The sequence below is a fragment of the Protopterus annectens genome, chromosome 4.part1, assembly GCF_019279795.1.
Source record: "Protopterus annectens isolate FY-2018-M chromosome 4.part1, PAN1.0, whole genome shotgun sequence".
NCBI lineage: Eukaryota > Metazoa > Chordata > Ceratodontiformes > Protopteridae > Protopterus > Protopterus annectens.
In genome coordinates this window covers 521,512,336-521,528,559 of record NC_056734.1, presented here as the reverse complement: position 1 = coordinate 521,528,559, position 16,224 = coordinate 521,512,336, and the positions used below count along the sequence as shown (strand labels likewise).

At 42.4% G+C, this 16,224-nt stretch overlaps 1 protein-coding gene across 1 annotated transcript in view; it reads right to left on the bottom strand.

Moving 5' to 3' along the window:
* Nucleotides 1–16,224, bottom strand: part of LOC122801244 (rootletin-like) — a 2,937,720-nt gene that overhangs the window by 381,829 nt on the left and 2,539,667 nt on the right. The window contains exon 27 of the mRNA XM_044070796.1: nt 11,044–11,484. Coding sequence (XP_043926731.1) covers nt 11,044–11,484 — 441 coding nt within the window. The remainder of the gene's footprint in view (nt 1–11,043; nt 11,485–16,224) is intronic.

Here is a 16,224-nt window from a genome sequence, read left to right as displayed (position 1 = left end):
ATTTTGGCCATTGAAAACTTTGACATTAACACAGCTCGTAGAAAACAAAATGCATTATTTTTACCACCGAACATGCTCCCCACCCCACCCCACCCCTCAAGAAAATAAAGTTAAACACATTTTGACTGTACTAAAAAAAACCCACTAAAATGAATGAGAATGCACAGCGGCTACCATAGACCCGATTTACCTTTTGACCACAGCAGTTAAAAGAAATAAATGTATAGCACTAATTTTATAGAGCGCAATGATCTACTAACAAACATGCCCAACAGCAGCACTGGCCGTAATCGGATTATAATGAAAGCAGCACATTGTAAATTTATTGAAGACTTCACTAAAAACAAAATACAAACTTTGCTTCTTGTAAAAGCAAACTATCCAGTAAAGTCGACATGGTTTAGCACAATCTCAAATGCACTGCATTAACTTCTGAGCATGCATCTACAAAAAAAAAAAAGGAAAAAAGTCCGTAAACATTTTACCATTTAAAAAATCTCAAAATAACCACTGCACAGATTTAAATACTGCGTAGTGCACCCCCATCTAAATCTAAACATTAAAAACTTAAATAAAGCACAATATTCCCATTTTAAACTACCGGAAAATCTCAAAATAACCACTGCACAGATTTAAATACTACATACTAAACCCCCATTAACCTCTAAACATTAAAAACTTAAAGCACAATATTCCCATTTTAAATAACTAAAGCCACAAAATAGTACTTACTACTATCACAGTCTTTGCTGGACTAACTGGCTTCCTTCCTGCTGGAATGGCTAGCTGGATAACTGGCTCTCTGTCTGCTGGAGTGGCTGGGCTGGCTGGCTGGCTGGCTAGCAGGCTCCCTTGCTGGCTGGCTAGCAGGCTCCCTTGCTGGCTGGCTAGCAGGCTCCCTTGCAAGCTGGCTAGCAGGCTTCCTTGCTGGCTTCTTGGCTGGCTGGCTGGCTTCTTGGCTGGGAAATCTCAGTCCTATTAGATGTTATTAGCAGCTGTAGAGCACTAATACAAAACTGATCTATAGCTGCGACCTTTGTAGGGCTCTTCCGACACGAATCCCCGCCCCCTTCCATCCTTGCAGCCAATTGCTGCTTGAATTACACCACCCAGACCTAACAGGGAATACCTCTAACTGTAGGTCCGGGTTGGTGACGTAGCTGCAATGCCGTGGAATAACCGGAAGTATTTTCGGCTTTCCATGTCAATTCAGCTGCACTGAGAAACTGGACTTTTAAACTCCCACTGCCTGAGAATGTGGGCAACAGGATGAGAAGGCTCAACCCATGAGTGTCCCACTGACAACGGGATAGGTGGTAACCATTACCTCTGGATGCAGTCGGGGGAAGATTGTCACTGTACCCAGAAGCCTGGCGTGAGATCACAGAAGACACATGGGTACAGTCGATAATATCCAGGGGATACAATATTCCTTTCTCCTTGCCACCTCTTCCCCAAAAATAAAAATCCATCCCAGATGTGCCACCCAATCTGAGGGAACAAGTAACTCTAGAAGTTCAAAAGTTGCTAAGAATAAAAGTCATCCAAGAAGTCCTCACTGACTGAATTGTATCCAGAACTTACTCAAGGTTCTTTTTGGTACCAAAGAAAACAGGGGACTGGAGGCCCATTTTCGACCTCAGCAGACTCAACAAGTCCATCAAAAAGACAAAGTTCTGGATAGTGACACTGCAGTCCATACTTTCCTTTCTGGGAAACAACAATTGGATCTGCTCCATCGATCTCCAGGATACGTACTACTATATCAAGATGGACAAGCGATCCAGGAGATTTTTACGCTTCCTGCTGGGAGCCAGTCACTACCAGTTCAGAGCTCTGCCCTTTGGCCTCACCACAGCCCCCAGGGTGTTCACCAAATGCATAGCAGTAGTCATGGCTCATCTGAGGTGCCTAGGATTCTGGTTGTTTCCATATCTAGATGACTGGCTCCTTACCGCCACCACCGAGCATCGACTAATCGAGACAAGGGACACCACAATACTCCTCTGCTCTTAGATAGACATCACTATAAACTACGAAAAGTCTGCCTTGTTGCCTTGTCAATATATTACATTTATTGGAGCAGATCTAGGCACCAAAGACATGATAGCAAAATTGCCTCAGGAGAGCTTGTCCACCATTTGACGCCAAGTTGCAATTCTAATCAAGAGAAAAAAGATTCAAGCAAGATTTGTCATAAAAGTCCTGGGCTCAGTGACAGCATCTATAACTCTAGTTCCCTTGGCATGTTTCCACATGAGGCTATTGTAGTGGCTCCTCTTTGCTCAATGGTCCATGCAAGATCTGCCCATGTCTCATGAAATTCTCATCACGAAGACCTGCAAGAAGGACCTAAAATGGTGGCTACAGTCCACCCAGCTGACGATAGGCAGACCGTTCGTTCTCCCTCAACCAGTGGCCACAATGACCACGGACGCTTCCCAGATAGGGTGGGGGGCATTATCTGAGACAGACTGTTCATGGAACTTGGCAACAACACGAGTACCATTTGCACATAAATGTTCTCGAGATGAGAGCAGTGCTCCTGGCATTGCAAGCACTTCACAGCTCTCTCCCCACGGGGACGATTGCAATTCAGACAGACAACATGTCAGTGGTGTGGTATATCAACAAACAAGGCGGAACCAGATCCTATCCCTTATGTCGAGAGGCTGTAAGAGTATGGCAATGGGTGATGTCCTCCCAATGCTTTCTGATCACGATGCACATCCCAGGGAAATCCAATGTGATAGCGGACAAACTAAGCAGGGCTATCCTTATGCCTCATGAGTGGTCCCTGAAACAAGACATTGTGATTCAGATCTTTCACAAGTGGGACCAGCCTTGCTGTGATCTTTTTGCCACATCCGTCAATGCCAAATGCAGCAGCTATTTCACCCTAGTTCCCCCACTGGGACAATCACCCAGGGATGCACTTGTTCACAATTAACCTCCAGGACTTTTGTATGCCTTTCCTCCATTTCCTCTGATCACCAAGGTTTTTCAGAAAGCAAAATCAGTGGATTGCAAGTGAATCCTCATTACCCCCTACCAGCCACGTCAAATCTGGTTCCCGTATCTATGGCCCCATCTCCTGGAGGAGCCTTGGATTCTGGACCCAGCTCTGGACCTGCTGATGCATCAGTCGGGTACACTCCATCCTTTCTTATAGACCCTCAAGCTGACAGCTTGGTTCCCCCACTTCCCAGTTTAGCCAGGCTTCCTGACATCTCCCCAGCCATACAACATATTCTCATCTCCTCTCATAAATCCTCTACAAGGAAACTGTATACTAGTAAGTGGAAATGGTTCTCTTGTTGGGCTGTCAACAATAATATTGATCCCTTTACTGCACCCATTTCAAAGATACTAGAATTCCTCACTGAAGTTTTTAACCAAGGAGCAGCAGCAGCAACTATCCGAGTTCAGTTGGCTGCTATTTCTAACTTCCATGTGGGAGAAACGGGTTCTAATGTTATGTCCCACAGGCTATGCAAAGCTTTTCTGAGGGGTATCATTCTTTTGAGACCCCCAATAAGAGAGCTACTTCCTCCTTGGGATCTAAATTTAGTTCTAGCTGCCTTGATTCTTCCTCCATTCGAACCAGCCAGTTCTTGTGCTCTAAATTTTTGACTTGGAAAACTATTTTCTTGATTGCCATTACCTCAGCTAGGTGGGTATCAGAATTACAAGCCCTTTCCATTCATTCCCCGTATTTAATTTTCCACTAAGATAGAGTTTCTCTCATGACCAACCCCTCATTTCTACCAAAAGTTTGCTCAGAGTTCAATCTGAATCAATCAATAGAACTACCAATGTTTTTTCCGAACTATGGCAACAAGGCAGAGTATAAACGTCACCAATTGGATGTTCATAGACAATTACATTTCTACTTGCACAGGACTCAGGAATTCAGACAATCTGACCAGTTGTTTGTATCCTTTGCGGAGATCAAAAAGGGAACTCCAGTATCAAAAGTGACTTTATCAAAAGGGATTTTGGATACCATTAATTACCTCTATAATTCACAGAACAAGCAACTACCAGGGAAAATTTGACGACACTCAACCAGAGCTTTGTCTACCTCTACTGCCTTTGGGGTAAGACTGCCTTTAGACTCAATTTGTGCAGCAGCTACATGGGTTAACCCCCATACCTTCATTACTCATTACAAAGTAGATGTGGCCTCCCGGAACAGGGCATCCTTTGGTTCCATGGTTCTGAAGAGTATATTCCACTGAGCCATCCAAGAAGACGGTGCTGGGGACGCTGTCCCAACCAACAAGATGGAAGGTGAGATAGGGACAACATAACATAAAGAAGTTATGTACTTACCATTACGTTCCAGGTTTGTTGTCCTTGATCTCGCCTTCCTTCTTGCATCCCACCCTCCTTCCCCCTCCTGGAGGATCGAGAGGAGTTATCCATTTTTGACTACATATGCCTTGATTCCCTTCCTGCCTTATGAGTTGGATATAATGAGAATTTCTACTTATGGCTTGAGGGTTTCTTCTTATATACATATATATGTATTTTTGTTAGATATGTCCATAGTTTATATATTTACACATTGTGGCCTAGTGTTATGGGTTATCACAAACGAGATCTGGGTAACTAGTGCTAGGCATGATGGGATAGGGACTAGCCTCGAGCCAGTGGATGCTCTCGAGCTTTAGAATATTGGTGAGTCGGAGCTGAGGGTCGGCTCCGAATCCAACCAACAAGAAGGAAGGCGAGATTAAGGACAACAAACATGAAACATTATGGTAAGTACATAACTTCTTGTTTTGTAGTCCCAGTATCCGAAATCCCTAAGAGGTATGGTGTCAGAGCCAAGGAAAGTCTCTTCTTTGACTCTGTCTATATCCCTGACTAGTTCTGCTCTGATACCCTCAGATCAGAATGGATCCCAGAGCTGAAGTGTCTGTCTCAGATCCAAGGATCTGGGTTCAGCTCAGATTTTGTTGGATCTGTCCCTTCCCCTTGGTGCATTGACCCTAGACAGTTCAGATCCAGTTCCACCCTCGAGGCACAAATCCAAGAGTGCCTTGAGATCTACCTTCATCAGGAATTTTGGCTCTGAGAAGGTAGATCAAAGCTTCTCCAAGTCTGTCAGCTTTTGAGGTGGTGGAGCTTTTTCTCTCTCCAGAGAGCTGCCTTCTCATTTTTCAGATTCTATCCCTTTTCCATCATCGGTTCTGAGCTCTGAGTCAATCAGACCTACTCCACAGGGACAGCCAGTTCCAACAAGCATCCAATCAGTTCAGATAGAGGAACTTCCCCTCTCTTCCGATCCCTCCCCTGAACATCCTACAGAGCAGGTACAGAGGAAGAGAACATGCAAAAAGAGGCACATAATCTCCTTGATGGAGTCTCTCAAGGAGGATATCCATTTTGATGAAGGAGAAGGGTCCCAGAGATCGCCACCAGATGACATCTCCTTTGGAGATATTTTAGATATCGTTAGACAAAAAGCTGGCTGGTCTTCCAAAAATCCTTCTCCTGAAGAATCCATATTTTTGGAGGCTTTTGGTGCTGGCCCATCTATGTCTTGGGTTACTCCCCTGGCAGATGAACTCATTGACCTAGTATCCCCACTGGGCTCGGAAGAAGCCGGACACTGCTGAACCAATTCCAGAGACCTGACCAATTTTTAGCTCCTCCAAAAGACAAACCCTACTGGAGCAAAGGAGTTCCAGTTTATACTACAGTGGAAAGAGCTAGCAAAAGACAGCTCTGCTGTCCATCCACCAAATAGGAAGTCTAGAGCATTGGACAGATTCAGAAAGTGAATCTTTGCCTCAGCAATCTTTGCCCTAAGGTCACTAAACTAACTGGCACACTTTACTAGACTTCAGAGAGATTTCACCAAAAAACAATCAAATACTATCTCAGAGTCTACGTCTGCAAAGGATTTCAAAAGAACATCCTCTCAACTGGCCACTCTCTTATCTATATCAAACACTTCAATGAGGTTAATCCTCATGTGCAGCTGGATCAGGTACTGCATAAGGAGACATGCCTGGATACGGCTATGTGACCTTACAGAGCCATTTAAAATGTCCTTTATCAATGCCTCATTCAATGGCACTTCCTTGTTTTGGTCATCAATAAAAGAGATGCTTACCTGCAGCGAAGAAGATGGAAAGACTCTGCCTGCCATGGGAATCAAGTTTTCTACCCCTCAATGAACTTTTTCCAGGAATCAGAGAGGCAGTAAGAAGTTGTGTTTCTGAAAATCTCAGGGACCTTTCCAAGATGAATGTGGAGATAATTCCTCCGGAGGCAGATGAGGAAATTGTAATGGAAGACATCACCCTAGAAGCAGAGGAGGCCCACAGAATCAGAACTTCAGGGATTCTTTTCCAGGCATGCTCTTCCAGCCATCCTGAAGTGCTGCCAAACTGTTCAACAGGCAGTAAAGGAATGATTGTCCTTGCACCTCGATACCTGAGAAAATATAACAAAGGATTCACGGCTGATAAGAATAATATCCCGAGGTTATTACATACCATTTTTCCTAGTCTTTTCCTCCAAAAGAAAACTTCCTGATGTTCCATCCAGACAAAAGAAAGCAGCAGCACAAGAAATCCAAAAACTGCTAGAAAAAAAGAGTCATCCAAAAGGTCCCACCAGACCAAATAGGATTCAGAACATATTCACGCTTTTTTTAGAGTCCAAGGAAACAGGTGACCTCAGACCCATGTTAGATCTAAGCAATTTGAATGAGTATGTGAAGGAATCAAAGTTCTGAATAGTCATGGTGCAGTGCATACTACCCTTTCTTCACAAGGATGATTGGATGTGCTTGATAGATCTTCAGGACAGTTAATATTATATCAAAATAGACAGATGCTCCCAGAGACACCTGTGCTTTGGGCTGGGAGCCAGTCATTACCAATTCAGAGACCTGCCATTTGGACTCACCACATCCCCCAGGGTGTTTATCAAATGTATGGCAGTGGTAGCAGCTCACTTGAGACTAAAAGGATTCCAAATGTTTCCATACCTAGATGACTGACTTCTCACTGCCCCTTCCAAGCATCTCCTTTTGCATGCCAGGGACTATTTGCTCCAGATTTGCAAGTCATTGGGCATAAGAATAAACTATAACAAATCAAACTTAACAACAGTCCAGAGCCTGGAGGTCATTGGTACACTTCTGGATATGACAACACAGGTAGCATCATTACCTGCTCATCACATTTCCACTATCAGAAGTCAGGTTTGTCATCTTCTTTCTCTACCATTTCCTTCAGCAAGATTAGTGTTTCAAGTACTAGGTTCCAGGCCAGCAGCCATTGTATTACTTCTTTTAGCATATTTCTTTATGTGTGTTCTCCAATGGACTCCAGCTGTTGAGTGGTCCATTCTGCATCAAGCCCCATCTTTATTCACAAGCTTACTCCAATTTGCAAACAACACATCCACTGGTGGATACAATCAGGCAATGTTCATCTAGTCTGACCCTTTGTTACCACATCCAATGACCACAGTGACCACGGGCACTTTTCAAGTGGACTGGGGGGAGCATTTCTTGGGAAGAATAGTCCAAGGCATGTGGTCTTCCCAAGAGACCAGTCTGTAAATCAATATTCTAGAGTTGAGAGCAGTCCTACTTGCATTGCAGGCATTTCATGGTGCTCTCCATCTAGGGACTACTGCAGTTCAGACAGACAACATGTCTGTAGTCTAGTACATCAACAAACAAGGAGGAACTCAATCTTATCCCCTCTGCAGAGAGGCCATGAGAGTGTGAGAATGGGCAATCTTATCAGACTGCTTTCTAATTGCAACATACAATCCAGGGAAAACCAACATACTAGTGGACAAATTAAGCAGGTCCATCTTAATACCTCACGAGGGGTCTTTCAATTAGTCTGTGATGGAAATTATCTCCCATCATTGGGGACAATCTTGCTGCAAACTCTTTGTGACCCCCCCCCCCCACACACACACACAACAAGTGCAGTAGGTACTTTGCTCTTATTTCCCTTCAGGGGTGTTACTGAGAGATGCACTAGTCTATGCTTGGCCCTCAGGTCTCCTTTATGCTTATCACCCTCTCCCCTTGATTCTCAAATTTCTGCAAAAAGCAAGTCAGCTGAAGAGCTCAGTAATCGTCATTGCCCTATTCTGGCCTCAACAGGTATGGTTCCCCTTTCTATGGTCTCACCTTTGTTATCCTCCATGGAAACTGGAGCCAACTCTGGATCTCCTCTCTCTCTCTCTCCCATCAGGGATCCAACATGCCAACATACACGCCCTCAAACTAACTGCATGGTTTCTCCATTTCCAGTAATGGTTAGACAGTCCAGGCTCTCTTCCCCTGTATGTACCATTATTTTGGCTTCTCAAAAAGAATCTTCTGAAAACATATACAACAGCAAGTAGAAAAGATTCTTCCTTTGGGCTTTGAATAATGAGGTTGACCCTTTCCCAGCTCCAGTTTCTGTGGTTCTTCAATTTTTAGCAACTCTTTGTAAAGAAGGAGCAAGTTTCTCTGTGATTGAACTTCACCTGACAGCAATTTCTAGTTTTCACACAGGGGAGAGAAAGTATTTGTTGACTTTGTCCAAATTATGCAAGGCTTTTCTGAAAATTATTTTTCTTCCAAGACCATCGATAAAGGATCCCTCACCTCCTTGGGATCTAACAGTTGTGCTGCAAGGTCAAACTCAAAAAACCTTTGAATCTTAAGCTAAAAGTGATTTAAAATTCCTTCCATGGAAAACAGTTTTCTTAGTAGTCATTACTTCTGCAAAGAGAATATCTGAACTCCAGGCTGTTTTTTTCTAAAACCCCTTACATCATTTTTCATAAGATAGGGTTAAGGGCAAACCCTTCTTTCTTACCAAAAGTGGTTTCTAAAAATAACATTAATCAGTCCATTCATTTACCAGTATTCTTTCCAAATTTTTCAAATAAGGGAGAGTGCATGCGCCATCTCCTTGATGTACACAGTCATTGAGCAAATTAGAAAATCAGATCATCTCTGTCTCTTTTTCACCAAAAAGATTGAGTTGTCCAGTCCCTAAAGTCACTCTGGCCAAATGGATAACAGACTGTATTTCTTGGATTAATTCGTAGCAAGGCATGACCTTACTTAAACCTCCCAAGTCTCATTCAACCAGATCCACGTTTTAACTGCTTTTTGGTCAAGAACACCTATTGATGATATTTGTGCTGCAGCCATATAGTCCAATGCTCATATCTTTGTTACTCATCACAAATTGCATATTAACTCTCAAAACACCTGCCTTTAGTTCAGTGGTACTCCGGAATATCCTTCCATGAGGGCTAGCTAAGATAAACATAGCTGAGGATTCTGTCCCATGGGTTGAGGAAGAATGAAAAGGACAACATCAGCACCATAACTAGGCATCTGTGTTGTCTATTTTCATTCTTCCCTAGCCTTCCTCCCATCCATCCCCATCCATTTTTACCTGGAGAGACATACTGGACTGTATTTAGAACCTACACTTCTGGGTTTGAGCCCTACCTTTCTCCATGAATTTTACCTGTCTGTTTAGCTATATGATTATATGGCAACAAACTCTATCTGAGGTAATCGGGATGGAATATATGCATTATGGGTAGAGGGAGGAGCTTGAGAGCTGGATCCAAAGTCTGTAGTAAGCAGTCTGGTCAGATCTGAGAATCGGATCCAAATCCATGGACTGAGGAAGAATGAAAATGGACAATACAGATGCCTACTTATGGTAAGTACATAACTTTTAAATATTAACTATGAATGCATTTTAATTGGCCTTGTTTTTGCAGGTACACCGGTGTGAAATGCACTTAGTTGGGCTACAGCAGTCTGTCTGGTACTTAATGTAAATGAGTACACTATGAGCTGTTAATGAGCTGCTTCCTGTAGCGTAGGGTTTGATTCCCTAAGCTTTTGTTTGTCTAGTATTTGAATTTGACCAAGTCATTTCACCAGACAGTTTTTTATTGGCTGCACCTGAAAAGAGATACTTGTGTCCAGTGGGTTATCCCTAACTGTTAGTAAATACATTGCACATTTGTCTTTTAAATTCCTAGACCTTTCAAATAGCCACTAGTTACTGCTTCACTATATGCTATTTGGTTATGAATCCCAGCACATCTCTTGTAAATTAATGGACTGTCAGATGCATTTTCAACAAATGTGAAATAAGATAAGTTTATTGTTGTTCATGCTAAGTCAGTTTTCAATGCCAATATTTTGTTTTATTCATCAAATGGCTTTCTGTGTTTCAGCTGCAAAATGTTTAATAAAAGTGTTAAATTAAATCCAAATCTCTGTGATCATTGTGAAAGTAAAAGATTAAAGTAGTATGCATAAAAGTAAGTTGAGTGTCCACTTCTCCTTCACAAGTGTTTCTCCATTAACATGCTCAAGCATATCGCCACCTGAAGGCAGAAAGTTTGAGTTTTCTAACAACACCTTCTGGTGTTGGAAGACTGCACTAAAGAAGATCATTTTAATTTCCAGTCCAGGTAATATTACAATTGCTCTGATAACCCAAAGCCCAAAAATGATTGCTTTGAAAATCTAAAGTCCAACTGGGATCTTCCTAATACAGACAGTCGTGTTCTACATTTCACTGGAGGTTCAAGAAGTAGTGGTACACAGAATAAATGCAAGTACCATTGAAATTAAATTAAAGGGTAAAGAAAAAAATGCAAAGTACAATTACTAATGCTAGCTCACTGTGGAAGAGCCATCTGTGAAGATTAACTGTACTCATATCATTAGTGTAGAAGAACTAATGTAGTGTAAGGATTTTTGTACCAGTGAATATCCGTTATTACCTGCTTGGTGGGAGAAGCAGTCACTAAGACACACACTTTCAAAATAAACTGTCTGTGAGCTGCTAATGTTTGCCACAGTAGTTGGAACTGTGGTACGAATTACTAGAGATCTCCCTGAAGTATTATCAAAAGGTTCCAGGCTTGAAGTGGGCAGACATTATGAGACCATGCACAAATTAATCTTAAATGAGTACATTACAACTAGTTATAAATTCAGACATCCTTGTCCCAGTATTTTACCTGTAATATCCGCTTATCCTGTTCACTAGCTGTCAGCGCCTTCTGTAGTTGGGAAACGTGTTCCTGTAGAGTAGCAGCACTGCTGCTGGTATCTGATATTGTTGCAGTCAAGCTCTGAACCTTATCCTTCAGCTGGTTTTCCTCTTCTTCTGTCTTTGCCAAGGTTACAGTCAACCGATCCACTGTCATTTGAAGTGAGGATGCCTTGCTGTCCCCTTCATTGACTTGCAATTGCAATATCTGAACACGGTCCTGCAATGACTGGATTTCAGCCTCACGATCACTCACACTTAGCTGAACACGCTGAAGTTCTCCCTCCAATGAGCGACGAGTCAGTTCCAGTTTGGTCGCTCGACTCTCTGCTGCCTCAAGAATTTCTTTCATTTTTCGTCTCTCTGTCTCCAGTCTGGATTCACTGGTTCTGAGATGACTTATCTTTTCCTGAAATAAAAAAAAAATTGCACAGGTTAGTTGGATTTATTCTCTAATTTATATTTTTACTCCCCTGTCCAAGATTCTCATCTTGATTGTTCCATTAGTGGCACCCCTACTTTGTTGTTACGCACATGGTGCAAGTATGAACTACAGTCTGTGACTTGTATTCTTTCCACGATGCAGTAATGTGTGAGCTTTCTGTGAGAATTTCAGTAAGAAAAGAAACATTATCAAATTAAATAGAACACCATTACATTTGTTTTCATCTAAAGGAGATACTCACCAGTTTCTGTATATTGTAGCTCTTACCTGCGTGTTACTTTAAATTCTTAACAGTATCGCATTCTACTACTATGAATAAGTTAGATGACATACATTGTTACATGAAAACATCTTGATCACCTCTCTTCTTTCTAAGCTGCATTCTCCTCCCACTGGCATTTCATTTAGTGATATTCCTTACATTCACTTTCTAGAATGAGTTATGAGTAAACATCATGCCACTTATATTTTTATTAGAACTTTCTGTTCAACATTTATATACCAACAAGAGCTTTGCCTTGATGAGGATTATTCAAATGCTTTAATTTCTTTCACTAATCTATGCCATTCAACAAACTAGACACGGAATATTGCGCTGTCAAACTGGTAATGGTATCAATATGTTTTTGCCAAAGATTATTACAGCTTGATTAAGTGGATGTGTTCCTTAATCAGTGGAATGGAAATGGAAAAGAGTGCAGTGCCTCATCTTCATGCGAAATGCCATGTATGTAAACTCACAGTAGTGTCTTTCTACTTATACCTTTGTCACAAATGCCTTGGTCAATACCAAAAAAGAACTGTTCTGTAGAAAAGTCCTTTAACAGGTAATCTCTGTGAAAATTACTTTTGGTGCCATCCAATATTAGTGTCAGGATTCACTGTCCTACAGTAATCTAGTACAGGCCACGCTGATGACATCATATGTAATCTTATCCATACATTATATGTGTGAACTTGAGTAGTCCTGTTCCATTTTTAGTGGTTTTGAGACTGACTGTATATGTTATGCCTCATTATAGCAGGTCTAAGTGGACATTTACAGTGACTAGCTACTACCTGTAAATGGTTCATCACCCAGGCCCCTGCTTGTAAATGTTTCGCCACCCAAGCCCCTGCTTACACTTATGAAGAGTACCAGGACTTGTCACAAACTTGGGATGCATGGCTAGGCTTAAAAAAGCCCTTGTGGTTATTAGCCTAGTACACACCTAAGAACCTCTACAGAAAAACACAAACAACAAAATGGCTAGCTTAGAGAAAGAAAAGGAGCTTGACAGCCTTTCAGCATGGCTAAATAAAAAAATTATATGTGTAGGATATCATGTATTAAATAAGCCCCAAGCAGTCAAAGACTAGGAAAACCAAACCGCATAAACTACAGTTGTAAGAAAAGTTGACAAGCTGCACAATTATAATTTATTTTATTTATTTATTTTATTTATTTCATTTATTTTACATTTGTTAACCGGGAAATTCCGACTGGACCTGGTCCATTTTCAGTGGAGGCCCGGGGAGAAAAGCTCCGGTATTTAGTTATACAAAAACAATACAGCAAATATAATACACAAATAAAATGTAGTAAACTGATTACAACACATATGGTGTACATAGTAATAAAACAAGAAGCTAGTGAAGCACTCCAAATACACAGTGATATGAAAAATGAGTGGAATGTCAGTAGCAGTAATACATTGTTGTTCCTTGGTATGAGAAGAAATATATCAAGCAATTCAACAGGAAAAAGTTTGACTTTTCAAATAAACAAAGCAAGCAGGTGACCAGACAGCAAGTGGGGGAGTTAATAGCAGTGTGGGTATGTTTATGTGATACAAGGGCATAATCAGGTGCTAAGGAGATGTGATTTGAGGGAGATTTTGAATATGGAGGTGGAAGGGGCAGTGGACAAGGAATGGGGAAGGGAGTTCCAATTTCTGGCAATGGTGTGGGAGTAGAGTGCTTTCCCTGCATTATTATTAGCCTTGGTGATGCAGAGGAGAGATTTTTCACTAGATCTAAGGTACCGGTTTGCAGTGTAGAGAGTAAGAAGCTTGGATATTAAGGGTTTTTTTCAGGGTATTTGAGAATATTGTAGGCTGTGCCCAGCTGGTGATAGTTAAGTAGCTGTGGTAGCTCAAGCCATTTTAGTTCTTTCAGTGCAGTACAGTGATGGGTTCTATAGGTTGAGTTTGTGGCAAACTTGGCTATTTTATTGTAGCACGATTCATAGGTTCATAGGTTCATAGGTTCATACTACGCTATCTGCCCAAGGGCATTTATAAGCCTAGCCCATAGTTATGTGGCTTTCGCCACCCCTTTAGTTTGAATAAAAACTATGCCTATCATTTTGCTGTGCCTCTGTCAAGCAGTGACACTGAAGTAATCCCTGGGGTATATCTGCAATCTCCCATCCATTGGTCAAGATTCCTCTTGAACAAGGCCAGAGAGGTGCTCTGCCTCACATGTACCGGGATTTTGTTCCACAGCATAGGGAGTCTCTGGGTGATGAATCTGTCCCTCCAGCACGTTCTATTTATAACCGTGTCAAGGTTTAAGTCTCCTGCCCTTGTGGTTCTGAGGGATCTAGATTTTTTGAGGTGAAGCATATTCATCAAATCTGGGTTTGACATGGCCTTATATGTCAGGCACAGGTCACCTCTGAGCAAGCGGTATGAGACTGAATAGAGCTGGAGTTCTTTCAGTCGGGCAGCATAAGACATATTTTTGAGACCCTTTATCCTTTTGGTGAGGAACTTTTGGGGCCTTTCAAGCTGCAGCAGGTGTCTGGTCAGATACATTCCGACCGGGGCATTGTACTCAATCATAGGTCTAATGAGTGATGAGTACAGGGGGACGATGACCTCCCTTGACCTAGATGTGAATCCCTTCATGATCAGGTGGGCGATATAGAAGGTTTTCCTAACTACTTTAGCAACATGAGTGTCAAGCGAAGGCTACTGTCAACCTGGGTCCCCAGATCCCTGATGACTTGTCCTGTGCTCAGTGGATTGCCACCTATATGGTAGCTAGGGGTAACCTTGTTTTTCCCGAAGGGTATGACTATGCATTTTTTGGCGTTTAACTTCAGGCCATGGCTCTGGCACCAGTTATCCGTTTCTGTGAGGCCCTTCTGGAGGATATCTGTATCAGATGTGTTTTCGACTATGGCGCCCAGTTTGCAGTCATCTGCAAACTTTGTCAGCCATAACCCTCCTGTGTTTGCTTGTACTTCAGAAAAGTAGATGCTGAACAAGAGTGGACCCAGGACTGAGCCCTGTGGGACACCACTTGTGACAGGCTTTGAGTCTGACATGGCTCCAGCAGCTCTGACCCTGTGGGTTCTGTCACTTAGCCAGTTTGCAACCCATCTTGTGATGTATGGGTTTACATTCAAGCTGATGAGTTTTCGATGATACCTGAGTGGGGTATTGTGTGAAGGCCTTTGCCAGGTCGAGGTAGGCTGTATGGACTGCCTTTCCCTCATCAATGGCCTTGGTGACTGTCTCGAAAAAGTCAACCAAGTTTAAGAGGCAGGATCTGCCTTTGACAAAGCCAAACTGGGTTGGATCCAAAGTCTGCAAGTTCCTATGTCTTTATTTATGAGTTCCATTATGATTCTCTCCATGGCTTTGCAGATAAGGCTTGTCAAGCTAATGGGCGGTAATTTCCAGGGTCTGTGGAGGCACCGCCCTTATGAAGTGGGACCACAGTCGCCATGCGCCACTCCTTGGGTGCGTATCCTGAGGTGAGGCTAAGATTAAACAGCTGTCCTAACTGTGGGTTTAATTCCTCGTTGAGTTCGTGAAGCACACAGCCGGGGACACCATCGGTCCCATGGATGCTGTGTTTTGCCTTAGTGAGGGCAGTTCTCACCTGGGCGTTGGAGATGTTTGGGGGCTACAATCCTCTGGAATAGATATCTCTCCTTTTGGGGGAGGGAAGTTTGCACTGAACCTGTCAGCCAGTATGTTGGCAATGTGTGTAGGTTCAGTAATTTTCACATCATTTTGAACTAATTCTGAGCATATCTTGGAGTTTCCTCCTAGGTTTCTAACATAGCTAAAGAAGGCCTTATGATTCTCTTTAGAGTCCTTGGCGATCTTTCTCTCAAAATTTGCCTTGGATGATTTTATGAGAGCTCTTAGTTTTTTACTTATAATGATCAAAGGTGTCTTACCTTTCAAGGATTTTGCTCTATCTTGTAGTAGCTTCCTCCTTTTGTTGTAGAGCTTGTTTATGGCTGGGGTCCACCAGACTGGACGCTTGCCTTTGGTACAGAGAGTCTTAGTTTTGTTTGGGATTGCCTGATCCATGCAGTCCTGTAGGTGCTGGTAGAAGGCATTTGTAAGTGATTCAGCGGTTTGAGTAATGTTTACCACTGGCTCAGGGGCCTTAAAGGAGACCACACTAATTTTTAGAAGTGTGAAATCGGCTTTTGAGAAGTTTTTCACTGTGGTATTTTTGTTTCAGGTGGGGGGATGAGGACCTCCAGCGAGATTAGTTTATGATCTGATCTCACCAGTGAGGGGTATACTTCCGGTGTTGAACATTTTGATCCCATGTTCGTGATGATGAGATCAAGTATGTTTTCTCCTCTTGTGGGGATGGTGACTAGTTGTTCCATGGCATTTGAGTTTATGAACTCCAGGAATCTTTGGGTTAGAGTGTTCGGGCTTGAGTAGTGTTCCCAGTCTATATTAGGGT